Here is a 21596-nt window from a genome sequence, read left to right on the forward strand (position 1 = left end):
AACATAGATTTGTTCTCTTTATTGGATTTTGAGAGGTATGTCATTTACAGCAAAGGCTGTATTTGAAGGGCAGAGATTTTCATCTGTAATTTTCATCTTCTCAATGGATGGGATCTTAAGGAGAATTCTTAGGTTATATGATATGGAGAGTTTAGGATTGTGCTCAATGAGAACTTAATTATTGAAATAAAGATTAATAAATTAAATTTTGAAGCCATTGTGATTGACAACAAGAGAAAGCCAGAATCAGTCATTGGAAATATATAGTGGAAGGATTAGATAACCTGTTTGAGTAGCTAAAACAGCCAAGCAGCAAAAGATAAGAAGTGAACCTTAGCCAGTATTTTGTCCAAACAAACTCTAGCAATAAACCTCCACAGAAATATAAAATATGCTCATTAAAGTGAACCAGTTAGAGAAATCACAAGCCCACATCATAAGGTTAACTAAATATAGCATTCATCCAATGTAAAAAAATCAATCCAACAATAGCCAAGAAGAAGAGCAAGGTCATAGCTGTAGAAATCAATATCAAAATACACCAATTTGAAGAGAGATTATTCTGTGCGGATTCCGAAGGAGAAGAACAGTCTGGTTTTGTCTCTATAAAAGCGTAGTTCACTATGCTTTTACTGTTCACAGAGACAAACTGGACAGTGTCCACACAGAATAATTCATCCCGTTTGAATGGAATTTGGGTTAATAATATAAATCTTTTAGTGAGGTGTCAAATCAAAAAGATGGCACCATCCCTTACTGTTCATCTTGATGGCAAATTTGATTTTCTCAATAATAATAAAATCATTTAGAGTGACTCCTCTAAAGATAAAGATTATTCCTCTCTTGCCAAAACAAGTTAATTGTAATATGAACTACCAAAAGAAAAAAATAATAATAATTTATGTCATCAATAGCAATACAATTATTAAATGGGTTGTATTTTTAAGACCCAAGCATGACCTATTTTTTAAACGGGTCAACCTGAACCTAGAATTTTAGTGTCGGGTCTATGTTTTTATCATTTTTAACATAGATTTGTTCTCTTTATTGGATTTTGAGAGGTATGTCATTTACAGCAAAGGCTGTATTTGAAGGGCAGAGATTTTCATCTGTAATTTTCATCTTCTCAATGGATGGGATCTTAAGGAGAATTCTTAGGTTATATGATATGGAGAGTTTAGGATTGTGCTCAATAAGAACTTAATTATTGAAATAAAGATTAATAAATTAAATTTTGAAGCCATTGTGATTGACAACAAGAGAAAGCCAGAATCAGTCATTGGAAATATATAGTGGAAGGATTAGATAACCTGTTTGAGTAGCTAATACAGCCAAGCAGCAAAAGATAAGAAGTGAACCTTAGCCAGTATTTTGTCCAAACAAACTCTAGCAATATAAATTTTAATTGATTTTTCTTAGATTATGCTTTTCTTAAAATAATAGGATATCTTTGGATATATTATCATCAAATTTTGATAAAGATATTTTCATAAAAAACAAAAGTGTATAGTCATGAACCATTAGTAGTTTAACAAACTGGGCACAAATAAAAAAATACAACTCACTTACCTAATAATAAGAGCCGAGCAATATTTGAGCTCAACTCACTTACAACCTTTATTGAGAGAAAGGCTTAACATGAAAGGCAATTCATAGACAATAGCCCAATCGGGTCAAGCCCGAGTGCCTATGCCTCATGTATATAAATTTGTCTAACATTTTCTCTTTGTTGACAAAATAATGTAAGCAAATTATGTTTAACATTGGGTTGAAATTGACAGTCACTTAACCCGCCCAATCCATCAATAAGGTGTGAATAAGCCTCTAAATCATGGCAACAAGACAGGTGGGCATTGGGTCTAAGAAATGGCGAAACTTACTATCCAACCTCAATTCTTTACCCACATGTTCATACCCATCAATCTCAATCCCCTCAAAACCTATAGGCACTTTTGTCACCAAATCGTGCACATTAATCATTCTCAGTACTTTAACCCGGTTGATTTTCTCCAAACGATATCCAAAGGCCGGGTTTCCTACTCGCGGCCCACCAAAAGAGTACACGGCTATTGGCGGCCCATTGAGGAAGCATAACTCATCTGCGACTAGAACGGCCAGCGCAGCGCCTAAGCTATGCCCAGCAATGCTACTACTGCTGCTGTGGATAGGCTTTGTCTATTTGGGCCTAGAGTTTTATATAAGGCCCGGAATCCACATTCTACTTTAGGAATGTTACAAGCGGCCCAAGTAGGATGACTGCATTTGCCATCCAGATGGGCCACAAGATTTATACCTAGATTGTCCACCCATTCACACGAAGGGCTACAACTATGTCCCGGCGGCCCATTCGATGGATTGCAAATTCGTCGTCGCATACGGCGACGAATCCGATACAGTTTGTGCGGGAAGCAGATGGAAACCAGGTGAGGGGAATGGGATTAATGGAGGAAGTGGTGAAGAGATGGCGAGCAAGGCGGTAGGAGTTGGGGAGTATCGGGGGAGAGAAATTAGGGGAAAGTTGGAAGAAGGCGTGGTAGCCGGATTGGACCAAGTCGCCGTAACGGAGGAGTTCTCGGCGGAGATTAGGGTTTAGGGGATCGAGAAGATCTTCCCAGTCGTTGGCACCGTGGAGTTCACGCCAATGACTGCCAATTGAGGAACGGGGAGATGAATAGTTGGGATCGGAAAGGTCGTTTGTGTTGATCAATGGTGCTCGGGGTGAAGGTCGGAGAACGCGTTCGAGGTTGGTGAGATGGGAAAGGGAATTGCTGGTTGGGGGTATGGATAGAGCGGCGGAGATAGCGGCACGGGTGGTGACGATGGGCTTCAGTTGCAGGGGTCGGAAACTCGCCGGGAAATTATATGGAGGGGAGATCGGCGCCGGAAGGGATGAGATGATAGCTGCGGCGGATTCAATTTGCATGAGAGGTTAGGAACTAACTCGTCCTTTCCTGTCGCATTAGAATGAGAATAATGGAAGCAATGCAATTAAAAGATGCCATAAAAGTGAAGAATATTGCGTCAAGCTATGTAACACAATTTTTTAAAGAATATTTATATGAAAAAAAAAAAAGACAAGAATATCACATTAGAATTTGTTTAGGATTTATTTTGATATTACTTCAAATATAAAATTTAATTGATTATTCATATATTATACATATCTACATCCAAAATTATTTTGGTTTGAAGTAATAAAAATATAAAATATGTAAGGGTTTTGAAAATATTTGTATTTTTTCTTTTCTTTTTTGAAGTAAAATAAATATGGAGTAGTATTTTGAAATATAAGAGATTTATCATCTAGTTTAATTTTGATGTATTTAGAAATCATTAGATTTGGTCAATTGTCAAATATAATGTAAAGTCATTACTACTGGCGCGCCAGCCATCGACCACCACCAACTAATGTTGACATCAATGGCTGACACCCATCATCACCAACCACCCTCTCTTTCTCCAGCACTACCAGCTACATGTTATCATGTGGTGCCACCTATTGTCTGTCGACTTCCTCAGGCCACTGGTCATTAGCCACTATCATTTTTGAGTTTTACATTAAATTCATTTTACTATTAGTCAAATAAAAAAAATTAATCATTCGTATTTATTTTACACTCTTTTAAATAATTTCAAATATCTAAAATTCATTACATTTTTTTTTTAATTATATTCTATTTTACTATATATTCCTTTAATCAAGGTACCATGATTAAAATTTGATCCAAAATTGATCTGATTAGTTTTCTAATAATTAATAGGTTTTAAAATAATAATGCAATAATCTATAATCAATCTTAAATCCGGACCCAATAAGTTTTCTTGTAAGAATAATAAGAGTTCATTGGAGTTAGTAGTTGGTATTTTCATGGCTTGGTCGGCAAGGTCGGTCGTCTTCCAAACGGAAAGGGAGACTAATTTTATGAATAATTTAATAAAAAAAAATTCTTATAAATATCAATTATTTTACTATCTCATAATTTTGTTTTTTATGTGGGCAGTGAAGTACAAATATAGTTGGAAATGTTTGCCATTTATTAATAAATAGACGAGGATTTCAGCATTATTACTGAAGATGAAGAAAAGCTTGTTAATTTATTGTAGAAAAGCTTGGTCAAATGTTTTAAGTTCAATTATTTTTTTTAATTTCTTAAAAAGCCAAGAAAATGTTGTCGTTTATGTATTGTAGGTCACTGTTATTGGAATTTTTTTAGCTCTCTTCAGTTTTCAGGGTTTTAACCTTTCAATTTTTAGGCAAATTATTACGTCCGGTGTTCGGATTTGTCCGGACACCAATCCAGATGCGTCACGTCACTCAAATACATCGGATCCGATGTATTTAGGTGATGTGCCACATCTGAATTGGATGTCCGGTAATCGAACGTAATAATTCGCCTAATTCTTGACATCGAGAAGAAGTATAAACATTTGTCTGTGTTGGGTTAACTGATGATTTAAGTGTATGGCTACAAATGAATTTTAAGTTCATTTATTCCTTTTTTTTTATTTAGGGTTTCAACTGAACTTTAATATAATCCGAGTTTCAAACTCCTTTTCAATATTATTTATTGATTTTATTATGGATTCTTAGCTGTAATTAAGTTTTAATGGAACTTAACTTAATTATGTATTAGGTGCAAATGATTTCAATAAATATATGGATTTTTAATCTTCCATCAAGCCATTTGCTCAATATTTCCAGCATACTCATTGATGCATCACAAATAAATTTATCTGATTTAGTAGGAATCGATGCTATTTTTACCAAAAAGTTTGGAAGGATTTAATTTTGGAGTTATCTAAACACCATGTTAACTTATTATTTGAGCCATACAGTTCGGCAAGATGAATACAATGGTATGGAGCACCTCTGTTTGTCTTAATGGACCGGATAGTCTCATCTCCATTTAGAGTGGCAAATGACATAAATTTTTCATTTTTATCATTAAAACAAGTATCTCGATGAGATGCATCTAACGAGCCTAAGAATATCAAAATTTTTCATCATCAAAGAATTGTTGTCAAATAAAAAAAAAGATCAAATAATCGAGCGGGGTCGATTCAGATTGTCTAATGGAGTGTTCTAATTGTTTATAAAAATATCCAATATGACTTTTTTTGACATTCTATAAATAGCTTATGTGATTCCAATATTCAAGAAGACCTTCTAGTAGAGAGAATTTTGAACTTAAAGAACTCCAGAGCTTTACTCTCCACAAGTTGTTACCGGTCATTCATCAATATCAACGTTTATCATCATCACTATTTATTGACCAGTGCTGACACTAATCATTTTGTAGTTAGATTTTTATATGTCAACTATCAATATCTGACACTTAACAGTCACATACATTCAATGAATGTCATATTGATTACCTGTTCTCAAATCCTATAAGGAAAATGACTCAGTTAGATCACTTAATATTGCTTGACCTTGGGCATTCTTTGTCAATTGCATCCAAAATATGCTAAAGAGTGATTTTTTACACCCATTAGTCATTGATATTTGATACAAGCCTTCTCGGTTGTTTTTTCTCCCTTCTTATAAGAAAAATAACCGTGTCAAAGCATCCAACGTCGTCGAATATCTATTATTTTTTGGAAAGTAAAGCATGATAAATGCCAAAGAGTGATTTTCAACATATGTTAGCCACAAATGCCTGGCATAAGCTTTTACAGTTGTTTGATCTCTCCTCACGAAGGTGAATGAGTCAAACCACCCAACATCACTTGACCTTTGACTTCCTGTTTTTGGCCATCGTTGGATGATGAGGTCATCGATCAACGGTTCAGACACGTGTATCGCCGGAAGCATCGCCGATCGATGGCCACGATTCAGAGCTTATATTTTTAGTTATTCATGCATTTTCAGTTTTCAGTATTCCTGTTTTACCCTTGTGTGTGTGAGTGAGTTATGTTGGGGCCCCGAGGGCGATTTAGTCATTAGTTATGCTTTTATTTGCTTGTATCTCATGACCTATATATAGGGGTCATGTATCATTGTATGAGGTTAATAATGTTCTAAACGAATGTTCTAACGAAGTATTATTATCAACGTCTCCTTCGCTTACTTGTTCGAGCTCTGAGGCGATGGCGTCCTCTCTGTCTTTCATTCCTAGCATCCCATCAACCGCCATCGCACCGAGAGGACGGAGAGGTCACTGCTTCTCCGGCGCGCTATCGCCGGTTTTACCCTTCTTCTTGCTCAGCCAAACAAGCCGGCCGCTGTCCAATTTCCGGCCAGCAGCGCCAGTGTCCGCCCTGCTAGCAGAGCAGGAGACCTTTCCCAAGCCAACGACGACGCCTCCGCCGTCTCTTCCCTTTCGAGTCGGGCATGGTTTTGACCTTCACCGACTCGAGCCGGGCTACCCGCTAATCATCGGTGGCATCAAAATCGCCCATGACCGCGGATGCGAAGCTCACTCGGACGGTTAGATCTACATTCTTTGTGGTATAGGTGTAGGGTTTTTTAGGATTTTAGGGGGCTTTTTCCATGAATGATTTGCGTTTGTTCTTTTTTACTTTGGTGACCTAGGGGATGTGTTGCTTCACTGCGTGGTAGATGCTATTTTGGGTGCATTGGGGCTTCCGGACATTGGGCAAATTTTCCCTGATAACGATCCTAAATGGAAGGGCGCTGCTTCCTCCGTGTTCATTAAAGAGGCTGTTAGTTTCCATGTTCTTTCAGTCACCTCCATTCACACCACAACTTTTTGATATTGTGTTATTCAGTGTATTTAATAACTCTCATGCCCTTTCATGCATTGATTAGATCGGCATATGTGCTTGTTTTCCTTGATAATTGTAAGTTTTGTTGAAATATGTGTATTATATATTCTTTATTTTCCATCTTGTTGGTTACTTTTATTGAGCACTAGAATTTGTACTTCATTGAACAGCAAGGATTGTCATTCATCTTCTAGCACACCATTGAAACAGTATATCGTCTCAATGTCAGATTATCTAAGGCGTTACTCGATTTCAAAATTGGTTACTTTATCTTGAAGGCTATGGCAGTAACTCAAGAGTGGGGTGGATTAGATTTGATCAAAATTTCTCAAAATTTTTATCATGATCTACGCACTGAGAATGGATGTTGTTGAGGTAACAAGAAGTAATTGTAGTAGAGAAGGAATGCACTAAATTCACCACAAAAATAAATATAGTTATTTTGTGTTGGAGTATTGTGATGGTAGAGGGGGAGAATTTATCGCGTTAGCTTCGAACAAAGATTTGCACGCAATGAAAAAGGTATGGATGGAACTCACAAGAGATTCAAGGATATTCAAAACTATGGTGATTAGCCTAGTTGAAATAGTTTTTGTTAGTTATAATCTTGAGTTAAAGAGGGTTGCCCTTCCCTGAAATCCAAGTTGTCACCATAATGCAAAAGATCTATAGTTTGGTGAACGTTGCTTGTGGGGTGGATCGGGTGATGCATATAGTTGGGTGGCATTTGAGGAGGCCTCATCTTTACTGCTTTTCGCTTTTTCCAACTTCCTTGTTGGTAGTGGACTAGCAGTGAGGACAACTTTAAGGCTTGAACATCCACGTATTTTTTGGTCAATAGCTTCCATGCTCTAGCCTTGGGCCCATTGATGGCTACCCTCTTCCTCTTTAGTGCCTTCACTAACACCACCATCATCAACATCACTCTATTGTTGTTAGTTTACTTGCGGAACACTAGCATAGCATGGCTCTATGTCGGCATCTGCTGAGGTGATCTCTACCTAGGTGAACTTATTCAGGATTGGTGAACTTAGTCAGGATTGCCTTGTTTCCATTTGTCATCTCCGTGAAGTATGACCTCCACTCTTACAAAGAAAATGGGGCCCAAGTTCTAATGAATGATGAGTAATAAGATATCAGACAGAGCAATTCTTAAGGGCCCATCAAAAATTGAATGATAAATGGAAACTTAGTTGGAGCCCAACTTACCTTGTTTTGTGCTAGGAGCACAGCCCTGCATTGGGAACCCATACCCACACCCACCTATATACCCACCCATACCCATTGGGTATGGGTGGGTATGGGTACGCTCATGGCCTTGTGGGTGAGTACTCAATATCGGGGGATAAATCGATTTACATTGCTAATCATCGTATATCTTATTTTACTGCAATCCTCACTATGTAGTGTGCAACACTTGATCATGTTGCAACTATGGTAAATTCTGATATGTGGCTTCAAAGTTTGCAATCATAGCAAAGGGCAATAAGCCTTAAGACCATCAGTATGTGGTAGATTGCGTTCAAAAAGTATGGAAAGTGGGTGATTATAGGTGGGTACGACAACTCAAAAGTCACCATGGGTGGGCGAAGCCCGTCCGAGTTAAGCATGGGTTTGGTGCCAACTATGCACGAACTACATCACTCTATATTATAAGATTCTCTAGCTCCTTATTGAATGGAAGCACAAAAATAGTTAGCAAAAGGCACAAGTCTCGTTGAGAGGGTCATTTTGTGACTCATTAGCTTTTGCCACTTAGTAGTTAGAAGATATCAAGAACCTGAACTTGATCGCCAGTGCTTTCAGCCTATCAATGTTTAGAGTTGATGACAACAGTGTCTTCACATAAAGATGTTGCTATAGCTAGCCTTCCTCTCCTAGTTGCCTTGTAATTGATGATTGTAAGTAGTTGTACTAGAAGGCTTTCAGCCTTTTATTATTTAGAGTTAATGGCAATAATATCTTTTGTACAAAGATGTCAGAGTAGCTAGCCTTCCTCCCCCAATTTCCTTGGAGCTAATGACTTTGGTTGTACTAGAAACCATGGTGTTAATAGCTTTAGAAGTCAAGCAAAAAAAGTGAGAGCCTATAGGTCCCTTAACCTTATTCTAATTGAAAGTTTGGCTAGAAGATGTTGTATTGGAAGTTAAATCACCATCTTATCCCTAAGTGAAATCTATTAGCAATCGATTGGTTCCGGTGAATTCTATGTCTACATCACTTTTAGCTGCATAATTCCTAAGTGATGTTTATTTTCTATTTTTTTGGTCATCGGGTGTTGTATGGAATTTTTTGTTTGCTAATGGTGTTTGTGTTGTCATATTTGATGGGTGTGTGCTTTAAGTGAATCTCATAGTCTAATAGTTGTTGCTTAAGCCAAAGGATTTGAGTTACACAACTTCCTAAAATCACATACTCTATTTTTGCTGTGGATAAAGTTACAAAATTATATTTTGTTTTTCTCAAATGATGATATTAATGAGTGTCTTAAGAACTGGGAAGTCCTAAATGTTACAAAATTGGTATTGGAGAACCTTAAAAAATCACATGAAAGAGAATTCCTTGGTTATGACAAATCTTGAATGATATAAGGTTTTTATATATACACTTGCTTAGGATAAGATGACTTTTTTGGTTTAGATTCAAAATGTGAATATTTGCAAACATTCAACATAATGTTTGGTCTGCCTGTAGTAAGGCATAAAAGGGTACCTGTCATGTCTCTATAAAGCTTAGTGTTTACCTATTTGCCTTGGGATTCTTGTTAAGCTCAATAGAGGGGCTTATAGGGCTCCTAGTGGCTTGAAAATATTTATATCAAACTTCTTTATAAGCTTTGAGTATATTTGGTTTGACTAATAAAGGTCCCTTACCCTCATGCTTCACTTAAAAACTAAAATAGTTAAGTTCAATGATCATGCTGCTTAAAAATTCTCATGTATGAAAATCAATCCCATGGAACAAATTCTCATCAGTTATATCAAAAGAGTATCTCATCCACATAGTTTTGGATAACAAGGATTTTTTTTCTAACTGGGTGAGTACTGCCTAATTTCCTTTTGGTGAATCTATAATCAAATAAGCAGGTACTAAGTTGTTCAAGCCATGTGTACTTAAGACCATAAAATGAGGATGCTTAAATCTTAAAGTTTGTTCAACATGCACATCTTCCTCAAAGAACTCTTTATGTCCATTTTGTGCTATTTATATCCTTCAAAGCAAACAAAGTCTTGGAGCAATCTATTGGTTTCTCTTCTAACTATCAAGTCAAATGCCTCTTGAAAATTTACACTCGCTATTTGGCTAAATCTCTTAACTACTCATTTAGTATTGTTCTAAATTATAATTTCTGATTCATTCAATTTATTCATAAAGATCTATTTGGTTCTACTTACTGATTGATTGTTGGGTTTTGGGATTGATTTTCATACATGATGTATTATTGCTAATTAACTGATTTAATTCTTCTTTCATTACTATCCAATATTCATCTTACAAAGCTTCTTCTATATATCCCTATATTTGACTTATTATGTTAATTCAATAAGTTTTATTTCATTTCTTAAAACAAATTCTAATTCTAACACTCTGTAATGAATCTCGCCACATGTACTCTTTAGGTTTTGCTCTTATACTTTTTTTTCCATCATTGTCCTTATCATTATCAATCTTCTTCTTGATATTAAGCTTCTCAAAAAAGTTTATGCCCATATAATCTATGTTATTTATTTTCTTTGCAACTCTAAATTCATCAAAAATCACATAAATAGATTCTCCTACACTCATGATCCATTTTTTAAAGATTCTATACCTTTGTTAGAGGCTGAATACCCTATGAATATAGCTTCATGTTATTTTGAAACAAAATTTCATATATAGTTCATTCATGAAAAAGCTTTCAAACCAGCTTTTGCAGAATGATATTTCGTCACTTCCCTTAAATGGCTAAATACGGCCCTTATATTTCCCATTACTTTGTTAAAGTCAAACCGAAATAATTGTTAATGATACAGTTTATGTTTGTCTATTTGCAGTCCACTGTTTTTTTCTAATATTTTCTTGTACCAATTTTCCCCCCTAAAATTAGCATATGGTAAGGCCATTGTATTCAACCATTATCGCCATAATCTCTTAGCTATACATTTGTATTCCACATAAATACTATTCTACATTCAAATACGACTGCTTTGTTGCTTTTGTATGCTAATATGAGCATCAACTTTCATGTTTGTCAATACCATTTGTAGTCTTGTAATGTAACGCTATCCTAGTGAAATAAAATGGTTTTTATATGCATCTCTTTGAAGGTGAAAAATGGCAGTTTCTAATGCCAGCCTTCTTAATGCTCAGGCTCTGTTTGGTATTTTTCTTTTCAAACTGTCTTATATGGTTGTAGCATTCTTACTTCTTTTCAGAAATTTTTTAGGTGTGAAGTAATTTTCATAATCAAATATATTAGAATTTTATAGTTTTAATAAAGATATTGTTTGACTTTGTTAGTTAGGGGAATATATATATATATATACCCTTAAAAAAAAAAAATTTAACATTTAGGCCAATTAAGTCAGACTCGCACACACATCGCATACACAAGACTCGAAGCTTAAATCTCTTAGTTGGTAGTCTAAACTCTCAACCAACAGAACAAGATGAGTTGTGTATATTACCCGCAACTTTCAAAACATATATATATATTTTTTGTTATAATACTACAACAGCTTTTATAATGGACCCATACTTTGGGCCTATAATGGTACAGTTTTCTCCTTTATTACTGTACTTGTCAAATTGAACTGTATGTTATTGTAATTGAATCCCAGGTTAGGCTTATGCGTGAGTCTGGTTATGAACTGGGAAACTTGGATGCCACCCTTATTCTTCAGAAGCCGAAGCTGAGCCCACATAAGGAAACCATTAGAGCCAATTTATGTGAACTGCTCGGTGCCGATCCTTCTGTCGTTAATATCAAAGCAAAGACCCATGAAAAAGTGGACAGTCTTGGCGAGAACCGTAGCATTGCTGCTCACACTGTTGTGCTTCTCATGAGGAAATAACGGTCAGAATGTTTATCCTGTAATCTCTTCATTCTGCAAGCAATAAATATATTGCATGTTTACTTCACTCATTGGTTAAACTCCTTATAAATGTACATATTACTACTCGATTCTTTATCTGTTTATTAGGATTTGTTCAGATAGAAATGGCCGTGAAGTTCTCTACATGATTTTAACTGGGATGGTCCTGATCAAAATTGTATTTGAATCTCTTTACTAGCAAATTAAAATCCTTTTTTTAAAAGAAATATCCTCTGCTGGAGAAATTATTCTGTGCGGAGACCGGGTACAGAACGCCGTTCGGAGATCAACCAAAATGCGCCATGCTAGCTGTATTTAGCCAAGGGTGATGTGACGCATTCCGGTTGGTCTCCAGATGGCGTTCGGCGTCTGCACAAAATAATTAATCACTACCTTCCGCTGAGTTCAAATTTCTAGCTATTCATAATCTTTTTGTATTCTTGTCTACTCTTACAAGTTCGTGGTTACCATAAAGCCACTTATATGACCATTTTTAAACTATGTGAGATCAAATCTTTTGGTTTTTAAATGCTAGAATTTGACTTTATATGAAACTTTTAAATAATTGTTGAAAATAAATCGATTAACCAGGAAATTTTAATTAAATGATTCTTTTTGTATATTGAATTTATAGAATCACTATGAATATCTCCCTTGATGATAAAAAATTATTTAATTGCTACTGAATAATGCTTTTTAATCTTATTTTAACACAAATTCAACACATTTAATTTGAATAATTATAATTAATGTACAGTTTAATGAGAGCCACCTACTTATATTAATTATGTATTGGTATTTGGCACTTGTGCATGTGAAATATTACTCATTTTCGATTGAATTATTCTTTTCTCAAATTCTTAACATTAAATCAGCACATGATTTATAAAATATAAAAAATATTCCATTGTTATTCTTCATTATATTTTAATCTAATTTGTAAATGATAGGAAAATATTTGGGCGGAAATATTGTTATGAAAATATGATAACATTGAGTTTAAAACTTTTTGGATTTATTTGAAAAAAAAAAAGTGATAGAAGTGTTGATTGCGTATCTGTATATTGTATTAATCTCAAATAAATAAATAAATTCATTCTAACCAAATTATTATAAGAATATTCAAATTCAATATTTTTCTTTTAAAATATTATTAATTTTTTAAATGATAGACAATAAATCATATAGTGCGTGATTTAAACTTGTGGAGAAATATTTTTCTTTAATAAATTGGATCAAAGTTATAATTTATATTTACGTAAACTTTTTTTTAAATAACTTGAGAATATTTTAATTCAAATTTAATCAAAATAAATATAATAATCATCAAATTTATTTTAAGATAAATAAATTGCATAGTTAAGTAATTACATATTGCATTAAATTAATTCAAAATAAATACATTATCATAACTTCAACTTTCTCCTTAATTTCACTCTTTTCCTTTATCCTAACCCTTAAACGACGTGCTCTCCTTCGAACGTGTCTCCCTCGTTCCTATTATCCATAGTTAAACTAAGCCTTGCTTTCGCGAGCGAGCGAGCAGTATAAATACCTAACCACTCCACAATTTCAAATGAACCATTCACGAATTAACAACCCTCCCGCCATGGCCATCACTCTCATGCATCGCCGATCAAATTTCCAGCGTCTTCCGACCAAAACCGCCGCCTTTCTTCCACCTTCGCCGCCCAAAACTTCCTCCTTTTTCTCCTTCTCCACCTCCTTCCTCCTCCTCGTCCTCCTCACCATTTGGTCCCTGTCCGTCCTCCTCTCAAGCTCCTTCCAAATCTGCTTCTCTTCCCGCAAGCTCGACTCCTACTGCATCTCCAGCGGCGCCTTATCCCATTCCCTCCGCCACCTTATCCCCCCCTCCAACTTGTCCAGAACTTATAAACCCATTACCGCCGCCAATAATGAAATTTCCGAAGCCGTTAAACTAGTTGAAGAAAAACTCCATTTAATGCGCAAGTGGGTTTCTGCTAACTCCAACATTAACTGTAGCGGTAAAGGAATTTTCGTCTACGATTTGCCTTCTAAGTTCAATAAAGATCTCATAGCCCAATGCAATAAGCTTCTTCCATGGACCGATCTCTGTGAGTTTTTAGTCAAGGATGGTATTGGGCTACCCATTCCGCGTCTCGGGCCGGGCTGGTACCGAACCCATCAGTACTCCCTCGAGCCCATCTTTCACTCCAGGGTTCTCAACCATCGTTGCCGGGTCTCCGACCCGGCCCAAGCCCGACTATTCTACGTCCCTTTCTACGCCGGCCTCGACGTCCTCCGCTGGCACTTCGCCAACGCTTCGATCTCAGATAAAGACAGGCTTAGCAGCGAGCTTGTGAAGTGGCTGGAGACCCGCCCGGAATGGACCCGACGAAGCGGAAGAGACCATATGTTTGTTCTCGGGAAAATCTCATGGGATTTCCGTCGGGTCGGCGACGGCCCATGGGGCAGCAATTTTTTATCTTTACCCGAAATGCAATCTCCCTTTAAGTTTCTTATCGAGAGGCAGCCGTGGGAATTAAATGAGATCGGGATCCCCCACCCCACCCACTTCCACCCGCATTCGGACGACGATATTGCCACGTGGCAGGCGCGGGTGGCTTCTGCGGCGCGGGGAAAGCTGGTGAGTTTTGTGGGTGCGGCGAGGCCTGAGTCAACGGAAAGCATAAGGTCGGTGTTGATAAAACAGTGTACGGCGGCGGCGGCGGAATGTCGGTTCGTTGATTGCGGCGGTGGCGGATGCGGCGAGCCGGGAGATGTGATGACGACGTTCATGGAGTCGGAGTTTTGTTTACAGCCGCCGGGAGATAGCCCGACGAGGAAGTCCGTTTTCGATGGGTTGGTGGCGGGTTGTATACCGGTCATTTTTAACCCGTTTACCGCTTATTATCAGTACCCGTGGCACTTACCGGAGGATTACGAGAAGTATTCGGTCTATGTGGAGGAGGAGGAGGTGAGAACAGGGAAGGTGAATGTGATGGAAAGGCTGAGAGCTGTGGAACCGGATAAGAGGAAGGAGATGAGGAGGTACATTATATATGAGCTAATGCCTGGATTGCTGTATGGAGATGCCGGCTCACAATTTAGGAAATTTCGCGATGCTTTTGGAATTATTATGGATAGTATGACCGAAATTGCTAGTAAATTAGAATAATAGGAAATAATTATTTAGAAATCGCAAAATTGTACTATGTATAATGATTTAAATCTTAAATTGTAATTTTTTAGATTATTTTATTATTCTATGAAAAATTATGTTTTATTTATTTGAAAACAAATTGATGAATATGCATTCATATTACGCTGATATTTTGGATTTCTATCAGTGGGCCAAAAATTGCTAGATTTCTTATAACGGCCCAAAAATGATAGCTTGAAATTTCAATGGGCCAACTTAGCCTGAAAGAGTGCTAAGGTTGGGCCATCCTATAGATCCATTAGGCAGCAATAAAAAATAATAATATAGCTGCAAGTACAGCAGAAGATGAATTTAATTACAAGTACATATGTAAATCCTCTTATAAAATATAAAAATTATTGTAAATGAATATTTATTAAAATACAATGTTATAAAAATAATTAGTTTTTTAAGAAGAAAATTGTACTATCTATAATAGTTTTTTAAATTTCTAAATTTGCGATTATAAAATTATAATTAATTTTACACTGGGCGCATCCATTATCTTATAGTTTTTAAGCCAACCATGCGATCATTTTCAATGGCAAAGGAGTACCCCATTAGGCTTAGCTGGGTATTCCTCTCTCATGCTGCACGACTTCTTAAGTGAGAAGAAAATAAGTGTGTGGTCTAATAGTTATGGAGCTAGTTGCTGCTAGACACACCAAGGAATTAGTTACTCTGCCGAACTCCTCCTCTCCGGATATCATGTTCTTAAAAAAAAAAAAAATCGCAAAGAAGTGGAGTCAACTCTTCATTATCAATGCTTTGGTACAACAAATAGCTGACTATTGGCTTTATATATTAAATTTCAGGATTTGGAGAGAACAAATCTCTTAAAAAAACAAAAACGATGATGTTGGTATATATCATTTTCGTTTATTCGCCCATTTCTTCCAAAGTCTAAAGTCTAAAGTAAATATATAATGCATAAAAGTACGCCAAGTCGCCAAGCCTAACATGTTGTGTTACTCTTAAGTTGCCTTTCATTTGAGGATGGCCATTACAACGAGAGCTTTCCGGAAACTATAAAACTTTTTTTTTAATTTGCTTAAAATAGGATAAATATTTATTTTAAATAAAAAAATATTTAAAAATACTATTACCAAACGGTCTCCGATTTTGACGAGCTTATACTCGAATCGAACGGCTCGACGAGACGAATCCAACGAGTCCAAGATCATTGAATTCCGACATCATTAAGGCCTTCAAATGTCCAACAAACGGTGCATGATCAAAGGATTCGATATCGGCCATCCATTCAAACCACTCCCTGTTCGCCCTTGATCTCACGACTATTTACGGGCTATGCCACTCCAGAAAAACTATAAATAGAGCCCTCATTCTACACCAAAGGGGGCTCAAGTGAAGAGAGAGAAGAAGAAGAGTAGGAGAAGGAGAAAGGGGAATAGGAGATTCCTCACCTCCTCGACCACCGCCGCCGGAGCTCTTCCTGCCGCCTGAAGACGCCGGAACTCTGCCGGATTTTCGGGAAACACCAGGAATTCGCAGAAGAAGAAGGAGAAAGGGGAAAAGGAGATTCCTCACCTCCTCGACTACCGCCGAAGCTCTTCCTGCCGCCTGAAGACGCCAGAACTTTGCCGGATTTTCGGAAAACGTAGAGAATCTGCAGAATTTTGTAAACTTCTTGGGAGAAACAAATTGTATTCGGATTATCCCAATTTGTGGGATGAATCCTCCATTTGTAATCTACAAAAACACTAGTGAAACTTTACAACTGGGCGAGGCCCCGTGGTTTTTTCCCTTTTTGGGTTTTCCACGTAAAAACCTTGGTGTTCACTTTCTCTTTTCTGTTTGTGTGCGGAATACTCGTGCAACGCTAGGACGCGAATTTGAAAACTCTACCACCACGTATATTCTCGCACGCAACAATGCTAAATACTATGTGCATATGTGATATTTGAAATTGAAAAAAATCATTAAAAAAAAATCTTGCAACGATTTTGAAATTGCTACAAGACGTATACTTCCCCAAAAATGGCTTTGATCGAGCGGATCTTGGGACTTATTATAATTTGCAACTTCTAAAATCAAATGTGGACCACTTAAATTCTAATTTCAACAAATTTATAGTCAAATTGAATGTACTAAGGAGACAAACACAACTACATCAGAATCGGTCCAATCTGAACTTAAATAGATCAAAATCAAAGGACCGAAGCAGATTTGAAATGTTCAAAACATTACTTGGATGATCAAATGATCTCTAAATATAGTATGCTTATAATCAAGCTGGGCTGCTCAACACCAGTGTTTGCCAATTATAGTCCCTCTAACCACCATTGCCCATCGATTGCAATCTCTCTTACCTCCGTCGCTCAGCGATTGCGATCCCTCCACTTCCATTGCCAGCCAACTGTGGTCCCTTCGACCTCCAACCCCCACCAACTCTGGCTGCTCTGACCAACGTCTCCCACCCACTTTTGTCCCTCTGATCTCCGTCAACGACAATTATGATTCCTCTTACAACCATCGCGTGCCACACTACGGGAAAACCCGTCATTACCGGCGGATAATATCCGCCACTCATACAAGATTTCCGTTGGAATTATAGGTTTCCGGCACACTTTCCGGCGGATATCACTGCGCCGGTTTGGAGCGCGTCGATAAAAGTCTTCCGGCGCATAATATGCGCCCGAAATCTTTCCGGCGCACTTTCCAACGCATTACCGGCGCAAAAAATGATGGCAGCCGTCGACATTTCGACCGCTGAATCCGGCGCCATATGCGCCGGTAATTTGCGTCGTATGCATGCGCCGGTAATTACCGACGGATAAAACGCCGTTGATACGCTGTAAATAACCTGCGGGATGTTTACGGTGCAAAATATGCGTCGGAAATCTCCGACGGATACGACGCCGAAACATACGCCGGTAATTTCTGGATACTCATAAAACTCCACAGAGCCGCCAGAAGAGCCCTCACCTGCTGCGACATGAGTCTCTCGAAACCATGTATATTCCTCCTGTGAAAGTAGAGTATTAATATATCTAATTAAACTAAAAATAAAAATTATAAAACACATATAAATATATACTTACATGGGCTTTCCTAGCTCTCTCATCAATTCATTGTTAATCCTTCTGTTGCTTATGAGTGAGACTATGCAATTCCACAGGAGTTAGTTCTCTACCAAGCGTCTCTTTCTGTTAGAATTAAGAGGATTTTATTAATATAAATTAAAGAACAATTTTAAAAAATATTTAAAATTCATTACCAAACGACGCTTGTGCTCAGTATGTGGAACGGAGCATCCTGTATGAAGTGAACTACCCAAGCCCCCAACATCAGAAGCTCTGTTCTATCGATTTTGATCCCTCCTCCTAGTGTACTCTTTGCTGCCCCAAGCTGCATTCAACTCAGCCCATATATCCTCTCCAATCCACAATGGTCGCTTCTCATGCTTTCTAATATCTGTGAACATGTCATGCATCCGAGTAGATCCACGGTTCTCAAAATTCTTTCTAATCTTGTCATTCTTTCTAATCAGATCAACAGTTATATCATCTATTTCTAAGTGCACTAGATTTTTGTGTTTAGAGCATGGACATCGAAACTTTCCTTCTGATAAAAAGCTGGGTAGTCGCTTCGCTTGCTGAATGAAAAAGTTCACCCCATTAATGAATTCATCTGTTAATAGGGCTGCAAACGAACCGAGTCGAGCCTAGTATGTGAGTGTTCATGTTTGTGTTCATTTAATATCAGTTTGTTCAAGTTTGGTTCATGTTTGTTCGAGCTTTATTGTTTGTATTCATGTTTGGTTCATTTAAATTAATGAGTGTTCATGTTCGGTTCATATTCAGTTCATGTTCGTTCGTTTAGTGCTTATTGAGCTTGTTCGCGAACATATTTAACGAATTTTTTTTAACTATCAAACAAACATGTTCATGAACATATCTATGAACAAACACATTTATAATAAAAGCAATAGTCTATGTACCAAAGGCAATGATTATTTATATTTATTAATTTTATAGTCAAATATTAATTATTTTTATCGAGCTTATTCACGAGTTCAAAATCGAACAAGAATCAAGCTTCTATCGAGCTTAATGTCGATCTTGTTCACGAACTTCAAATCGATGGTGTTTCGCGAACATAATGCAGCCGAACACTATTCATGTGTTTATTTATAGAATCGAGTATTTAAAAATATTGTTCAAGTTTGTTTCTTAGCTTAATTATAAACAGATGCACAGTAACCGAGCATTTTAATCGAACGGAACACGAGTAGCTCGTCGAACGTATTGGTTCGCTTAGCAGCCCTATATGTTATGTCTTCGACCTTGAGATAAATCGTAATATCATCTCAACTCTTTTGAGTTTCTAATATCCATACACCTCAACATATAAGAGCAATAAGTAATGGATTATCGCTCTTAAATAGATCTAGAAAACTGAATTAATATAGAGATGTAAAAAATCAGGGTGTGCTTGTAAAAATTTGATCATTTAGCATTGTCTGTCTAAGAAGATACAAAAGCAACTCATTCAGTACATGAGCACCTCATCCTTACATATACTTTTATATCAATCACACAATAGGCCTGAAGCATTCCTCCACTATATATCACACAATAGGCCTGAAGCATTGTCTCCATTTAGCATTGTCTCTAAGAGTAAAGACACTCAGCCACTTGAGCATCCTCATCTCTACAATACTTAACTTAATTTTTTACTTCTCTTTTAATGGCCAACATTATGTGACATAAAGCATTGCAGGTCTCACCATCATTTATAGAATTTTCTCTTAAGTTTGAGTAGTCCTTTTCTATCACACAACAGGTTTGATGTATTCCTCCACTTTAACCAACCAACTTGAATTCTACTAATAACATGTTTTCTTATTAATGACTTGATCGCCCAAAGCACTTCTCCATAGCATATGTAAATCCTTTCTTTTCTAAAATTAACTCTCCATAGCACTTCTCTTTGAACTTTATCATATGTTTTTTTCTAATTCAATAAGTATCATATGTAAATCCTTCTTATTCACTCTATATTTCACCATGGATAAAGAAAAAAAGATATGGGCTATGATCCTTGATGTAATCCAATTGAAATAGAAAATATTTGGTCAAAGCATACACATGCATGCAATGTGTTTAAACACAACATATGTAGATCCTCCTCTCTCTATAAGTGTCCATAATAGACACTTATTCTCAAAAAATGTATAGCTTCCATAATAGACACTTATTCTCAATATGATTAAGCATTCCAAAGGCTAGTACTACCTTCCCACTACCTAAATCAGCACTTGGAGATATCAAGACCATCTATCTTGGAAATGTATGGTAAGAACATCCATGGCTAAAGCAAAAAGCATACAATAGGGTACATCCTCTTGCAAATGTATGGTAAGAACATCCATGGCTAAAGCAAAAAAGAAATTCATGACTAAAGCAAAAAAGATATGTTCTTAAACCTAATCTATGTAATCCAACTGAAATGGGAAAAAATTTTGTCAAAAGAAACGAAAAAATAAAACCTTCCGTCGGCGAAGATGAGCGACCGTCGGCGGTGAAGCGACCACAAAAGCTATGAGACTCGTCGGCAAACTCCTCTGACCATCGGCGACGGCGATCTACGGGCGAGCGACGGAGGGCGACGACGATTTACGGGCGAGGTGAGAGAACGAAAGGAAAGAAGTGATGGCCAGAGGGGCTCGGTTACGGAAAATAGGGTTTTCTCCGGCGGATCGGACGCCAGAGATTTTTCCGGCGCAACATCTGCCGGTTTTGTTTCGTTGAGTTTAAATACCCCGGCGCAATATCCGCCGGTAATGGCGCCGGTGATTTTCCGCCATAAAGTGCAACGAAAATAGTGAGATATTGGTTTATTCCGACGCATATACCGGCGCAAATATCGCCGGAACTTTTCCGGCGTCGTTTGAGCCGGAAAGTCCGCCGTAGATTTTCGGCGCAATAATGCGCCGTGCTTACCGGCGCAAAAATATCCGCCGGAATTTCCGACGGTAATCGCGTGTTTTCCCGTAGTGCCAATCTAACGTATGGCTTTTCTTGCACTAGGATATTTACTAAGCAAAAGGCAATAGGGAAGAGAAATGATCGTGAACTTAGGCTTTGTTTGAGACAGCTTTAAAAAGCAGCTTTCTATAAAAAAAAATTTCTACTTCAACAAATTTTGGAACTAAAAAATTGCTTTAAAACTCAACAAAAGAGCCGTCCTAAACGAATCTTTAAAGTCAATGCTCATACATCATATAAAAAAAAGGAGAGATAAATATAAGAGAAGAATTTGAATCTTATTCAGCACATCCCATAAAAGAAAGTACATATTTACATGTGCTAGAATACACTTATCACTTGTCCTATATCACAGAATAATCATTGAGTTTCATATAAAAAAGAATGTACATAGTGACATATTCCCAAATGCCAAGGTTCCACTAAGGCTATAAACCAAGAAGTGCATTCAATAAATAACTTAATATATACTCATATAATGCTTATTTTAAGTTCATTTAATAAAATTTTAAAACTCACATTATGTTCAAGCTCTACTCAAGTCAATGCAAAATTAAGGTTTCGTTTGGAACTTTTTTTTATTGCTTTTTAAAGTAA

General features: G+C 36.9%; 2 protein-coding genes and 1 pseudogene across 2 annotated transcripts; 2 read left to right on the plus strand and 1 right to left on the minus strand.

Annotated features, from left to right (window-relative positions):
- Nucleotides 1-1687: 1687 nt before the first annotated feature.
- Nucleotides 1688-3025, minus strand: LOC110114925 (annotated as a pseudogene).
- Nucleotides 3026-5768: 2743 nt separating this feature from the next.
- On the plus strand, nt 5769-11948 carry LOC110114928 (2-C-methyl-D-erythritol 2,4-cyclodiphosphate synthase, chloroplastic). The gene is made up of 4 exons (XM_020847973.2): nt 5769-5878; nt 5988-6430; nt 6536-6666; nt 11550-11948. Exons 1-4 carry the CDS (start codon nt 5769-5771, stop codon nt 11781-11783), a joined length of 918 nt encoding a protein of 305 aa, XP_020703632.2. The 3' UTR covers nt 11784-11948.
- A 1465-nt stretch (nt 11949-13413) lies between these two features.
- Nucleotides 13414-14964, plus strand: LOC110114924 (xyloglucan-specific galacturonosyltransferase 1-like). Its single transcript, XM_020847970.2, has one exon. It carries the CDS (start codon nt 13414-13416, stop codon nt 14962-14964), a length of 1551 nt encoding a protein of 516 aa, XP_020703629.1.
- The last annotated feature ends 6632 nt before the right edge of the window (nt 14965-21596 follow it).

This window comes from Dendrobium catenatum, unplaced genomic scaffold (assembly GCF_001605985.2).
Source record: "Dendrobium catenatum unplaced genomic scaffold, ASM160598v2 fragScaff_scaffold_133, whole genome shotgun sequence".
NCBI lineage: Eukaryota > Viridiplantae > Streptophyta > Magnoliopsida > Asparagales > Orchidaceae > Dendrobium > Dendrobium catenatum.